Raw genomic sequence first — 15,688 nt, 5'->3', positions numbered from 1 at the left:
TTATTTCCAAAAAATTCTTAGGATAGAGTTTACTTTTACCACTTGATGAGATTTCATTTTCCCTTTCTTAAAGAACTTTCTAGAGATTAAATCACTTCACAGACAGTTTGATATTAAATTCATTTCCAAAGTCCAAATCTTACCTACTAAATTAGTAAATATGCATATTGTGCAGGGAAATATACATGCATTTAATATTTTATATAAGTTTTATTAAATGGATTTATTTTATATTTTCCCCAAATTTACCTATGTAAATATCAACCACAGACACTCTAAGAGAAATATCACTTAATGTGTTAAAAATAGAACAAAACAAAACAAAGTCCTAGGAATTCATAGTCTATCTTCTTTATATTTTTAATTAGGCTACAATCTAAATAGCAGGAAACCAGTGCTTCAAAAATATTATGCATATTGCCCAGAACCCTGATAAAACTTTAGTGAATACGAAATAAAGCAAAATGAAAAGCATGATTTCCCAGTAGAAATGTGTTTATTAGCTGTGAACCAGGACTGTGTCGGCAATCAGGAAGTAACAAATCAGCAGGGGAGAATTATAGCAGAACTGTGAGCACAGATTATTACTTGTGAAGCTTCTGCAACAGCATTTTGTCATTCTTTCAACAAACAATTGTGTTCCTGCTACTTCTGAGGCTGTCTCCTAGGCAATGAGAACAAACGCCGAGTGCCAGCCAATCTTGTGTCTTATGGCTTCATTAGAAGAGAAGATTTGCAGAAGGTCTTCTGATTTTGAACTCTAGTTGTACATTGTTTCTCACACATCCTTGTCTTCAGGCAGGAGGGGGAGGAAGAACTCGCTCCCCTCACAGTGTTTAAGACGATGCTCTCTCTTAGCTTATTAGCAAGATGCTAGTTAGGCATTAACAAAACTATTGACAAAAGGCAAGGCAATCTTGAAAGAATCTGCTGGAATCATCAGTCAAACCAAGGAGGCTCCACATTTTCAAGAACGTTTGGGGATAGTCGCATGGCAGAAAAGTGACAGGGATAGCCAAAATAAGAAAGCTGTACTGTGGCGTATTTCATGTGGAATCTCTTCAGTGTATCCATCGTATTCAGTCTCAGAACCAATACCTTCAGGATCGGACTTCAACACATAAGGCATTACGAGAGCAACAGAACAAAAGCTAGCAGGTGATAATGGCTGTGATTAATACGTCCTGGAGTTATATCTGAGGTTAATGGAACACGATTCTTAAGATACATGCGGTAATTCAATTCAGCCGAGTATTAGAGAGGGTGACAACTTGGTCGAATCTGCCCCTTTGGACAATTTCTAGCAGCTATAAATGCAGTAAGTTGATCAATAGCAACTCAGAGGTCTGCAACCACGACATAAATACCTCAGAGGAGGGAAGGTACTTGGTATACAGCTCAGAGACTGGAAGTTTCTTGAAAAATAGCTCAGGGGCTGATAAGTTGGATATTGGCAATTTCTTCTTAAATAATTTTGGAATCGGCAGCTGTTGGCAATACAAGATGAGGGTGAGAAGCTATCTGGTATGAAGCCAAAATTTTGGTAGCTTCTATACCCCAAGCTACCCAGTGTGTAGTGGTTTAGGGGCCGTAAACTCCTGGATAAGCAGTTAAGTGACCCAGAGTATTTGAAGCCATTGCTGAGGGTCTGGTGGGCTTTGCATGTGTATCGGCTGGGTGTGCTGCAATCGGATACATACCCTTTGGTCTGAGTGCATGGGTTGCAGCTGGGGCTGGGTCTGACGTTGGTAGTTTCACAGGCACTGCGTATTTTGCTCACTGCTGCAGAGTTGCAGGGCACACCAGAGTTTGACTGGTCACAGCTTGTGGTGCAGGTCCTGGGCTCACAGCTGGGAGATTCACAGATTGGTGCTTCACCACAGGTTTCTTGGCAGTTATCCAGAAGCCAGAGAGTTCCTTGGTAACAACTAGGCAATCCAAGACCCAAGGGAGGGCTTACATCACTGGAGCAAAGAGCAACAGAAGGCGTCACTGGGATAATACAGTGGGTTCTGTAGCATATGCCCCTGCAATCCCCAGAATAGCCTGGAAAAGCCATGGAGCCAGAATGTGTGCTCAGTGATGCCTGGGAAGGTATGGTGAGGCTGTAGCCTGACGCCCTTTTATATCTTCCCTGGTGATTATCTGCAGCCTCTCCAGACTCTCTTCCTGGGACAGTAACAGAGCATCATTCCATTAGTGTGTTGTGTAGCTACAGCTGCTGATGTCTTCACACTCATATAAAAATAAGTTTATTTTGACTCTTCAAAGTATCAATAATTGCCGCCTTGACCATCACCTGTCCCTCATCATCCGTAGACCATAGAGTTGGCGAATAGTGATTTCAGTGTTCATGGGCAAACTCGCATCTGTCGATCAGTGGTAAACAAGAGATCATGTGTCTGTGGGCTTCTGCACTATGGCTATTAAAAGGTTAATGAGGGTTCAAGTAAAACAAAGAGGCTGTGCTTTTCCACTCTTTTGACTACTGCAAAATATTGCAGGACTTGATCCTGTATTCTGAAATAAGCTGAATGCTTTGACTGTCTCCACATTGTTGCCCAAAAGAGAGGGTAAGGCGCTGAACTATTAAGAGAAAGAATTGCTTCCCCCAGATGTGTGCTATACCCTTAACTGCACCAGGCCATGTACTGGTGACGCCCTCTCACCTGTTTGAAAAATTCAATCCATTCACAGCAATCCCAATGAGACTTCAGTGACCTACAGAAGGCCAAAAATGAACTTGTCCCCAGGGGCCAGTGGTTGCTAAGTAACCAAGACTTCCATGAGATCCCTTTCTTAAAGAGCTTCTGCAATATGTAATACCAAAGAATGCTGGTTTTTCAAGACTGTACCTTCCAAATTGACAAAAATTATACATTATACATTTCATTGTCTCTGTGGTAAAACCCAATTGCTGTCAGATGTAGAACATTTTTCTACAGTTCTCCCCAAATAAGTTTTACTTGTTCTTGATTTGCCTTTTTTTTGTTTGTATGGACTTTATTCTCATGTTGAAGAATATAGTTATTTTTGGTCTATAACCAGAAAAAGGAATGGCTATGCTTAAAAAATTTTATTTAAATAATCTGTGTAGCTCTTATAGGCACTGTACTTATTAAATAACACTTTTCATTCCTTACGGTGAAGGCTGAAGGAAGTTTTAAAAGATTTTCATTTAAACTAAAGAATGGGCACTTTGTTCTTAAAAATATAAACTATAATTCATACTTACAGCCTCCATTGAATTGGAAACAGCAGTGCATTTATTAACAATGATAAGTTCAGACAGAGGGCAGTACCAACTTCTTCAGGTAGAGAAAGCCAGAGGGATAGTTTTTAAAAGACACTGTCCTCACAGAAGACAATTAAATTTCCCTCCCTGTTCTCTGCTTTTCAGCTAGATTTTTTAAATGCACACCAATTTAAAGTTACAGATATCCTCCAAATTTTTTTTTAAATCTGAGTTTTCTCAATGCTTCACTCAGTATTTATTTGATAAGGTGATGAATTCATTCCATGTGCAACTCTTTATTAAACACATTTTGCTCTTTTGTGAATTGTCTCTCAGGTGAAAAGGGTCAGGATCAGGGAACCATACTTTCCACAAATTGTTTAGCTCTAGAACATCCTGGGGTTTTGTGCAGAAATGTTCTGTCCTAAGGCAGGCAAAGTAGGGAATAAATTACACAAGGCAGTTGATGGCCAACTTTCCACTAAATTACTGACTCCAAGTGATATACAGAAGAGCCCAGAGGCTGATGGAGATTTATTTCTGCATCTCTCTGTCATCCCGTGATTACCTCTAGTCTTATTTTAGGCTTCCTTGTAGCAGATTTGAGGGAAAACAAAAACAAACAGACAAGAAAATAGAATGAGTAAGTCAGTTAGATGTACAGCCCACATACCCCTCTTCCCTTTGCATTACATGGTAGAGTATTTTAAATTAATATCATTCACACCAGTGTAAGTCCGACAAATAATGTAGAATATCACATAGCATAATCAATATTCACAGGATGAGGCTACACCATATTTAAATTTATTTTGGTGCAGTAACATGCTAAACACCCAAATGTTGAGATTTGCAAAGGCAGAGTTCGCTCAACTCCTCTCGTTCTCGTTTATGTTTTATCTTCTTACTCACTCATCACACTCAGAGGTAACCATCACTCCCTATTCACTCCCCACTTGCAGGAAACAGTACCTCTACAGAGCTGTCTTCTGCTTTAGTGTCCATCTGGGCCAGAAACTGAGCAGACAGCAGCAGTAACAGCAAATATTAAGCTCATAACACTGATAGTTTTTAGCAGACAGTACAGACTATTGTCATTTGGGTGGCATTGTCCTCTGAAGGCTTTGATGAAGCATATGCATTACTCTGTATTTGTACAATTACTAAAGAATCTTTCCTTCCATTAATTCTCCTATTTGTAGTATTTTTGATGTGTGGAAAGCTGAATAGAACCCTCCTCCCCACAACCAATTCCCACTTCCCAATCCCCAGAACCCATGAATGTTATCTTATGTGGCAAAAGGGACTTTGCAGATGTGAATAGGTGTCTTAAGATGGGTACTCTGGGTGAGCCTGCTGTGATCACTGGAGTCTTACAAGAAGGAACAGTAGCTTAGAGCAAGAGAAGCCCATAGAAAGACAGGAGCAGAGACCGGACTGATGCTGCTGTGAGTGAGGAAAGCCAGCAAACTCCAGAAGCTGGAAGAGGCAGGGAATGGATTTTCTTCCAGAGACTCCAGAAAGCATCAGCCCTGTTGACGCCTTGACTTTAGTTCGGTGAAACTGATTTTGAACTTCTGGCCTCCAGAATTGTAAGAGAATAACTCTGTTATATTAAGTGACCAAGTCTGTGGTTGTTATGGAAGCCACAGGAAACTAATATATTATGTCAGAATTAAATATACGGAACTCTAATAGATAGTCTTTTTGTAGTTTGAGGAATTTGTGCTCTGTGTCCATGGCAAGTTTAAGGAATAAGCTTTCTACTCATCAGATAATTCAGAGTAATGTCCATGCCTTCTGAAAAAATAAGATACAAAATCCCTTTACCTAATGAGGCAGCAGATTTTTTTGCAGCTTATTAAAAAAGAGTAATGGAACAGTTTCCCAATTTTTCCCAAAGGTTAAAAATCCTTTAGGGTAAACACGTAAGATCAAAGAAAGCTAAATTTTCCAGTAAATGGCCCTTAAAGAAAATAATGAAGGTCACCTTCTTAGCCTTTTAGGTCATGATGAAATTTTGTCTTCCTCTTTGCCACCATATATATATATGTTCTAATTTCACTTGCCAGAGCATTGTTAAATGGATGCAACAATGATCCCATGATCTGAAAAAGCAAAATGTATCCAAATTCATACTTACATAGCAATTAAATTCTAAGTATGGGGTCAAAATGATTCTTAAATTTAGCAGTGATAAACTAAAATTGTGTAACCCAGCTACATTTATGTTATTAGCTTCATGTAGATCATTAATAGTTTCAAAAGCTGAAGGGCAGATGAGCAAAGTAAAAAATTTAGGAAACAGGAGTAAAGGAAGCTAAAACATTCTTTTTCCTGCTTTCAGGTGTCTCGAAATATATTTAATAGACAAGACTAATACATGTGGTAAGCAGGATGGGAGACAGAATATTACCAAGTGTACAATGTGTGATCCAGATAATTACATTTTCTTTTTTTCTTTTTTTAATTGAAGTACAATTAATTTACAATATTGTATTAGTTTCAGGTATACAGCAAAGTGATTCAGTTATATGTACGTATTTATATGTATATGTGTATATATGTATATACACACATTCTTTTTCAGATTATTTTCCATTTTAGATTATTACAAGATATTGAATACAGTTCCCTGTGCAAGTAGGTTTTTGCTGTTTATCTATTTTATATATAGTAGTGTGCATCTGTTAATCTCATACTCCTAATTTATTCAAACTCCTCCCTTTCCCCTTTGGTAACCATAATTTTGTTTTCTATGTTTGTGAGTCTGTTTCTGTTTTTGTAAATAAGTTCATTTGTATTATTTTTAGATTCCACATATAAGTGATATCATATAATATTTATCTTTGTCTGACTTCACTTAGTATGATAATCTCTAGGTCCATGCATGTTGCTGCAAATGGCAATATTTCATTCTTTCTATGGATGAGTAGTATTCCATTGTATGTGTGCATATATATGTGTAAGTGTGTGTGTGTATAAATATAAAACACATATTCTTTATCCATTCATCTGTTGATGGGCACTTAGATTGCTTTCATGTCTTAGCTATTGTGTATAGTGCTGCTGTGAACATTGGGGTGCATGTGAAGACAGAGCGTTTTTAAAATGATAACACAAGTGGATAGAAAGACAGGAGAGCAAGTTTGACTTGTGCTTAACTTTTCAGGAAATATGGTATGAATGTAATGAGATACAAGTATAATGTGAGTTAATCATTTTGCGATGAAATTGTCATGACTGTGTCTTTATGAGTTATGAATCACCGTCTCACTGAGTACTATTGAAACTTATTTATTAGTGTGTGACCCTGGAAAATTATTCTCTCTCAGTAACTCAGTACCTTATTATGTAAAACCAGAGCTAATAGCGCCTACTTGGCAGGGTTGTTTTGAGGATGGAATGAGATTAAAAAATGTGAGTAGACCTAAGAAAGTACATGACACATGGTAGATACAAATTAAATGTTACTTTTCTTTCTAATTTTCTAAAGCTCTCATTCAGAAAACTTGAGACTTAATAAAGATATTATTATTAATTTACTTTGATGGTTCAGATACACAATCCTGCAACAATCTTCGTCTTCTCTAAAAGTTCTGATGTCAAAAATGAACAGGTCTACTCCATGCGGTTAAGAAAAATGCCTTGTTTGACAACAGATCATTAATGACTCCTCTTACCTAACCCGTGTTCTTCTGTGCTATATGTCATTAACTAGTTCCTGGAAGGCTGCATGTGTAGTCGTTAAGAAGAAGGGCTCAGTATTCACACTTCTAGGATCCTAATCTTATCTCTGATGCTCACTTAGAGTATCAATTAACCACCAAATGCTTCTGTAACTCAATTTTATATCTTCAAAATGGAGTTAATAATAGCATTTTCTCCAAAAGCAACTGTGAGGATTAAATGAGTTGGTCAAACAAAGGTTATGAAATACAGCACCTGTATAGTTGATGTTGGTTTTTATCTATAATCTTTGCTAGCGTTATTATTATCATTAAATATTATTTTCATTATTATTATTATCATTCGATGTCGTCTGAAACCCCTTGCATCTGGAATGAGTGCCTCGGGATAAAAAGAAAAAAATAAAGAAAATAAATGCACCAGAGGAGACAGGCTTTACACTAGATAACTTGCTATGATCTATATAAATTATATATAAAATTTTATATATAAACAGAATATATGCGTATATAAGTAATTTAATTTATAGGAATTGAAGAAGTTAAAGATATTTCCTACTGTTTACATGGGAATTAAGACTCAGAGAGGACATAAAATCAGTCAGTGTAGAGAGAAGGGAGTTCTGTGAGGCAGGAAAGAAATGGTTTTATTTGCAGTTTAGATTTGGAAGTCCTAGAGCTGAAGATTATGGTCACCAGCTTACTGATGACTTCTAAGTGGCTTCCAGGGTAGTTGTCACCTAAATAAAGAAGACTACAGATAATATGGAAGATAAAGAGAAGGCTTTGGAATCCAACTCAAGTGGGTCCTTGGGCAAGTTGCTTGCCCTGTTTGAGTGTTCTTATTTGTTACAACGGGGAGAATAATATTCTTACAGGCGGGTTCATAGAAGATGATTGAAGCAATGTGGTGGCACATCGAAGGTGATCAGTACAGTAGAGATGAGAAGTTGCTTGTCGGAGGAACTCAGTTCCCCCGAGTACATGGAAGAGCTGAATTAAATGTTGGCTACAAATACACATAAAAGAGAGAAACAAATTCAAAGTAATAATAGTGTTCTCTATGCAAAGATCCATGAAGGGGCAGGGGGAAAATAAGTTTATTTTAAGTGGGGAAATAAGTTTATTTTAAGTGGAGAAAACAATGTTGCACTTTCCATTGTCCAGAACTAAAATTTATATAACTCATTTGCAGTTAATCTCATTAGGTCACATTGTGATTTGCTCTGTTCAGTGATGTGTTAGAAGATGTATATAAAGCTGGTGGGTGAGACTGGCTATTTACCCCTGTTTCTACTGGCAATATTCCAGATAATGAAGTTTCTCTACTCCTGGATCCCCAAATGAGAAGGATTTGGAACTGGAACAGTAAATGGGTAGTGTGAGTGATAAGTAAACCATTGCAATTTTAAGCTTCTGGAATTTTGAAGTCGTTATTTACTGTGATAAAACAGAGTCTATTCTGACTAAAGAACCTTCATAATTCCCTCTTTAAGTGTTAGAAAATACATGTGCACAATTAATGCTCAAGTAGTGTGACATGTCCAATCAGGACTTTCAAAGTATCTATCTTGTTTGTTTCTTTAAATATATTTGGTTTAGTAAAGGTAAAGACTTTAACTTCATGGGAGATAGCAAAGTATAAAAAGATACTGTTTTCTAAATAATTCAAAGCAAGTTTATTTAGAGATAACCAGGAAAACTTTTCTTGCTGCTTAAGAACATGCTAAAGGCCTAAGAAACCAAAAGGCTTATCACAAAAAAATGTTCTAGTGAATAAACCAATAATTAAAATCACTTGGAATTTGATCAACTAAAAGAGTACTGATTAAAACAGTAGTTGAAAGCATAATTATCTATCGGCCTAAAAAAACATTCACTAACCTAAAGATGACATTTCTTTACGAAGCTTTCTGACAAGATGCTAGGATAACAATTCAGCATGATATTCTAATAAATGGAGATTGCCAAGTCCCAAAGGAAGAAAAAGCTGGTTGGAAACTGACATGTGTAGGGAACAGGTTGAACATAATTAAACACAAAGTCCAGGGGTATGAAGCTGCTGGACTCATAACCTAGAGGTTGACAGTCATAGGAGAGATATCTCAAAGGATGGTAGGTGCTGGATGCAAAGTTCAGTGGTCGATACCCGCAAGAGATGATGTCCTGTAGCTGACAGCCATAAGCAAGTTGGTTCTGGGAGCAGCAACTACTGGATAGAAAGTTCTGAGGTCTCTTATATATTGATGGTTGACAGCAGCTGGAGAGATAAGAACTGACAGGAAAACAACTAGTTGCTCTGCAAAGTCTGGAGACACAATAAGTAGTGGAAGGGTAGCAAGAAATTTCACAGATATAGGCACACAGCCGGACGGCTGGTACCTGGAAGGTTTACCCCGTGTCTCTGGGAAGTTGTCCAGAAGCCAGGTTCTGTTTTGACTGGGCAAGCCAAGAGCATCACCATAGTTCACACCAGTAGAGTAGAGAGTAGTGGATGAGGTAACAGGAACATGGCAGCTACTAAGAGCAGAAGCCACAGTTTCCAGAACAGGGGTTGTTGTATGACAGAGTAGAATCTGAAATAAGGATTTCAGATAAGCAGTAAAGAGCAGCTTGTCTAAGTCTACATGAAACTAGACCAGATTGTTTATATACTTCGGTGGATTTATACCTGGATTCTCTTTGCCCCTATTTTAGATCAGTTTGCATCATAACATCTCATTAGTTCATTGTGATGCTGCCTGTGAGGATGGCTTCCTACCCATCCATAAAATAAATCCAGCTTGCATCTTCTGTCTTAATCTTTCCCTTGTTTATCAGGCTTGAGAATGTATGATATAATCACCTGTGTATTTTATCTGCTTTGCTTCTGTTCCCACCCCTTAATAATGCCTGGTTAAATGGAGTCCATTTGAATGGATGTTTATTCTGGTCATTACATACATAGTTAGGAAGACATAGTCTTCATCTTTGAACATGAGACTTTATGTTGCAATACTTGGAGGAAGTGTTGATGTACTGAAATAGTGTCCATATTTCAAAACTTATTGGATTTACCAGATGGAAAATCTCATACTATTCCCTATTTTTAATACTCAGCTGAGAATTTAATTGTGTGATAGTGTTCTCTGTATATTTATCCTGACAGTCAATTTTATGAAAACATCTTAGAGTACATTTTAAAGAGCTCTACCCTGACAACTTGATATTTCTTTGTGCTTAAAAATCGGATTTGATTTCTGAAAACTTGAGGAAATGTATGTACTATTTCTACATGGTAACATTGATGACATACTTCCTTTTACTAGTAAAATTGTCTTACATTTCTATTGGTGGCATTCAACTAAAAGGATAAACATGCTATTAAAAGCCATCAGCCTTTGCACTAGCACACTAGAATTGATGGATGTCTTCACCTGAGATAATTTACTGAAATACTTGGATCTTCATGCAATTAAAGTTAGCAAGGATTAAGAAAAAGTTTAATATCTCATGAAGGAAGATGTCTGAAAAATACATACTTGTACACCACGACATAATGATCTCTGTGCCTCAGTTTGGATTCTCCCCCAAAGATGTGAGTTAATCTGTACAGACCTCTATTTCCTGGAGTCAGGAGTCTAATAGAACCAGAAATATCTCTCTTCAAGCTGCATCACAGATGGTGAAAGATGGTGTTGGGAATGTGCAGAGGAGAGTAAAGATTCCAAGTAGCCACTTGGCATCTGAGAGCATCACTGATGATCCTTTTGGAGGATGCTTTCCTATTGCATAACAGTCCCAGTTTCTTTAGGGAGCATGGCTTTAGTGAGCCATGGTAAAATCAATAACCGTGAAGTCACTTCCCCTCTGCAGAATCCTCTTTGCCCATCCATGCCCATTGTCCCTATAATGTCCACTGAAGGGTCTAAAAGGCTGATTGACTTTTTTTCTTTTACTGAGGAAAGATATTGAAAAATGCTTATAGCGCTTTTCAAGTTAAGAGTAGGAAAATCTTATACACCCATGCAAGCATGTGCAGAAAGAGAGAGGGAGGGAACGAGGGGGATCGGGTGTGAGCACACTTAGGATTTTTTTTTTTTATTATTTTATTTATTTATTTTTTAAACGTCACAAAAAGCATGGCATTGGGTGCAGATAGAACATAAGGTTTCTCTCTTCTGAATTTCAGTTTTTCTGTCTCAGGTAGTGGAAGAAGAAATATTTGACATCTCACATGGGGAATTTTTAAAGTCAATATACCATATTCTTCCTCAAAGAAAGCCTCAGATCACATTACTATGAGTCCTTTTAATGGTAGAAAATAACAGAAGAGATTGGAATCATTAAGAGTTGAGAGTTTGAGAAGTCTATTTGACAATTTTTCCATTTCCTCTAAGAACTTCAAGCCCTCCAGACAAATAAAATCTCCCAAACTCTTATGTGCTTCCAAAAAAGATTCCTTTTCTTAACTTGATAAGTCTCCACCAAAATAGTTTTTTGTGTGTATGACACCTCAATTCCTCATGATTCAGTTTAAGATTCTCTTCACTTTTGTTCTTTGTAAAGTACAAACACAACTGATAACCAACTAATCTATAAAAGATCTTCCTCAGCGTGTAATCATGCTATATATGAGTTTTAAACAGAAAACAAAATCTTTCTTTTTGGTCTACAGTGAGAATAGATTTGGTTTCCATTGAGCTGCTATTAAAATGTAACTGATAACTGGGACACCATTGAGGCTAGCATTATCAAGCTAAACGTGATCCCATTGTCAGTCATTGTAATTAAAATACAAGTTAGATGTAGGGCATGCAACCTGGGTATCATCAACCGTTTAGCACAACGTATGGCAAACGCAGGAGAGGCCCAACATGCATACTTAGCTGACAGGTGTCCTGTTTCTTCATCAGTAAGACAGAGATAAGACCTCTCAAGTTATGAGAAATATTAGGGTCAATATGTACAAAATGTCTGGAACTGGAAATGTAGAATAAATGATATATCTTTTTTCTACAATTTTCTTTCAAGAACTTGTATAAAGAAGACCTGAAATATTTGAAAATCAAGTAAATTATTGTAAAATGGGACATAAGTTCTGGAACAGATGGATATGGATTTGATTTTCACCTATTCCTTGAAACATACATATATATTTATTCATATATAATATAATATAATATATATACCTATGCAAGCATGCACAGAAAGAGAGAGGGAGGGAAGGAGGGGGATGGGGTGATATATATATACACACACACACACACACACACATATATATATATAATATATATTATTCTTAGACAACTTGTTTGATTTTTCTAAACCTAAGTGTTCTTGCTTGTAAAAACACAATGATAATTTTGGTGCATGAGAATGGTAATAAGGATTAACATGGTAATTTAAAGATATGACAGACATTAGTAGTTGTTCTCCATGCTTCCCATCCAATAGTAAACATTTATGTCAGTATTGATTGATCAAGCCATAGTGCCTGGCTATAAACATCCAGTAGTTTTGGCAAAAGGTTATATCAGTGAGACATGGCAGTTTTAAGTTAAGACAAGTGACTGAACAACTGGAATTTTAAAAGTAGCCATTTTAGGAACTAGGACTGTAGCCCTGTAATTACAGTGCAGGTTGAAGACAATACTGAACACAAGATTTGGTAAATTGAAGCAAGAGCATCAAATATCTGAATTCTGCAAAATAAAGCTAAGTTTTTCATAGTTGTACATTGGAACTTAGATATAATATGGCAGTATGTGGGGATTTTTTCTTTCTACCCAAATTTATCTCAAATTAATCCTTGCTCCATAGACTACTGAAAGCTTTACTAGTTGTATGTCCCCCTCTTCTTCCAGGACACATGATTGTTTTATATCTAACAGCCTTTCCTGTGGTCATATAAGGCCAAGCGGCTGAGTTCCATGCTTAGCTAAAGTGGAATGCGACTTCTAGGGCCATCTTGGTAGTCACGTCTTAAAGAGTCAGACCTCTGCCAACTAATTTCTAAATGACTGCATGAAGTGCGGCTTCCCTGCTGACCTCTTTCCTTGCCCAGTGTTGTTGGAAAGGCAAGGATGTGTTTAAAACCAATATATATTTGGTGTCTTGCTTGTCACACCCAAACCCTACTCTAAGTAGCAGAGTCCTTCTGAGACTAAATTTACTGTTACCCAAATGATCCTCATGCAAAGCCCTCGAAGCAGCCATATACTGTGTGTACACACGTTGACAATACATTTTCATAGGTCCTTTTTAATTAATCATTTTTTAACCTTTGGAATAATTTCAATATACTCCATAATTAATCCAGAGTACAAAAACGGTCAACATCGCATAAAGCAGTTGACATAAACCAAGAGAATAACGAGATATAAAATATCGGTTCATGAGTCTTAGGAATTCCTTGAAGTTGCTGTTAAAACCCCACAAATGGAGACACATAATGGGGAAAATTCATTTATGGCTACGTTTTTTTCATAAAATGAATATATATATATATATATGTGAATACTTAAGAAGATTAATACTGTATTTTTAGAAGTGATAAATGTGAAAAAGTCTTCATTTTGGAATTAAAACTTACTTTGCATTCTTTGAAGACATAACCTAAATTCAAAATCTAATTCATTTTCTGGGAAACTTGGCATCGATATCATATCCAAGTGTATCTTTCCCAGTGAAGAATGGTGACCTGGAAAGCTTCGACTATCTTTGTTAAGATCCACACTCAGAGAGACTATATGTCACTTGTTCTTTCATTAACATAAAACTGAAAGTGTTAGCACACATATTTTGATAAATGTTACACAAAAAAGAGGTCATACATCTCTTTGGATGCTTATTTAAGTGAATTTTAGTATATCATTGCACATATAGAGTGATGTTTATAACCTGTTTCCATTTTACTATTTTTCAAAGAATATCTTTCACGTGTAAATAATTCATATTTTTGAAAGAATTCATATTTTTGAAAGAATTCATATTTTTCTGATTACTTACTTAAGAAGGACAATCTAATTTATGATTAAGTTGTTTTCTAAAGGTTTATTCACCTGTTGATTATTTGGTGTTAGAATTTGTGTCTATGAGGAAAACAAATGGAAATTCCTCAACTAGTTTGCTAAAAAGAAAAATGTTTTAATAATAATAAATAACTCAATCTTGACCACATTATTTGGATAAATGGACTTTTATGCATTCCTTGAGGAGTTTTATTTAGAGAAACTGCTTATATCATTGTGTCTCTGGAAATATGCTTTTGATGGGAAAATAATAGATCTTTTATAGAATAGTGTTCTTGTTCCCAGGTTTCAGTATTATCTTTCTGAGTGGTGAAGCAGCAGGAGCAGGCATGCGTAGTCAGACTGAACATAGCCAGAACTCATGACTTTGACACTATCTACCTATAAAAGCCTACTCTATGACGTTTCTGAGCTTTACTTTTCTCATATGTAAAATGGGTACAGTAAATACCACCTCACTAGTAACTTTCAGAATTTAATGGAAAAAAAAAAAAAGATGAAAGTCCCTGACCGTTGTTCCCTCGCACAACCTGATTGAAGCGGGTTTGCGATTACTCTAAGATGTGATGCACAGCAATCAGGGTCAAGGTGGGTTTGACTGGACCTGCTTTTTAGTTTGCTGACAGCTTGTAGAAAAGGCACACTTTCTCCTTAAGAAGAGAGGTGTCCCTCAGTCAAGTTCACAAAGAGCTGAACTTCCTTCCTAGAAACTAAAAGATCTCTCATAGTTCATTTATGTGAATTTAGTCATTAGATGAGTCTTCTCCCCATTTACAACCTCAGGAAACTTCCACCCTGGCACTGAGTACACTACTCCTGCGCACGTATATTCAAAACCACATTTACATGGAATCCCTATGATACTGGTAGCACTATAAATACATTTTATGATCTTTGGTTAAACTGAAAATGGAATGAGCCAGGCTGTAATTCTTTTTATTGAGTAGGGATTGTCTGTAGTAACTAAGTGCATACTACACCCTCCTTACACTGATGTTTAAAGAAAATTTTTTAAAGATAAGCCAACTGACTATTTAATTCATTCAATCTGGCAAATGGGTACCATAACAACATGTCTTTTCTGATTCTGGAATACGATGTTCCCCAATGATACATGAGAACAAACCAGTCAAGATCCCAAGTACACCCAGAAGTTTGAGTGTCTCAATGATTAATGCCACAGGGTGGATCTATCCTTTAAATTTGTTAACAGCCAGCAATGGAATTGTGCTGTTGTGTTACTGGATTGTGGATACTCTGGATTATTATTGTCCACCATTAGATACCCCTGGCATAATTAATTGGACTTGTTATAAATAAGAAGTGCCTTTCCTTTCTGTTATTCAGTTAGTGCACAAGTTCATATGTAGTGAAGTAAATAATGCTGACTTATCTTCAATATGCTATATTTCCAAGTCCCTGTGTAGATAAAATATAACACAAGTAACAAAAGAATAGAAATGTTGTTATCTCTCCCCTGAGGCCCAACAAATACAACAAAATGAAAAATATTATGTATAATCTTTTCAACTGCCTTCTAAAATGGGTTTACATACAAGGAGGTCAGTTTGTTCTTTGAGCACATTGATTGGCATAGCTGTGTTAAGTTTGGGAATAAGGTCTGGAGGGGGCTGGATTTCTGTTCATGGGAGATTAAGATCTGGAGTTCTCTGAATCAGTTCACATGAGAGTGGAATGGGGAAAATGGAAGCAGAATTGCTAGTACGGGGAAGTTAAATGACCCACCTTTG

The 15,688-nt window shown here is 36.6% G+C and overlaps 1 protein-coding gene across 1 annotated transcript; it reads right to left on the bottom strand.

The window, feature by feature from the left end:
• Positions 1–458: 458 nt before the first annotated feature.
• On the bottom strand, positions 459–2,083 carry KRTAP24-1 (keratin associated protein 24-1). Its single transcript, XM_010956605.3, has one exon. The coding sequence runs from the start codon at positions 2,057–2,059 to the stop codon at positions 1,328–1,330; it is 732 nt and encodes a 243-aa protein (XP_010954907.2). The 5' UTR covers positions 2,060–2,083; the 3' UTR covers positions 459–1,327.
• Between the last annotated feature and the right edge of the window lie 13,605 nt (positions 2,084–15,688).

The sequence above is a fragment of the Camelus bactrianus genome, chromosome 1, assembly GCF_048773025.1.
Source record: "Camelus bactrianus isolate YW-2024 breed Bactrian camel chromosome 1, ASM4877302v1, whole genome shotgun sequence".
Lineage (NCBI taxonomy): Eukaryota > Metazoa > Chordata > Mammalia > Artiodactyla > Camelidae > Camelus > Camelus bactrianus.
This window is presented reverse-complemented; position numbering and strand designations above follow the sequence as displayed.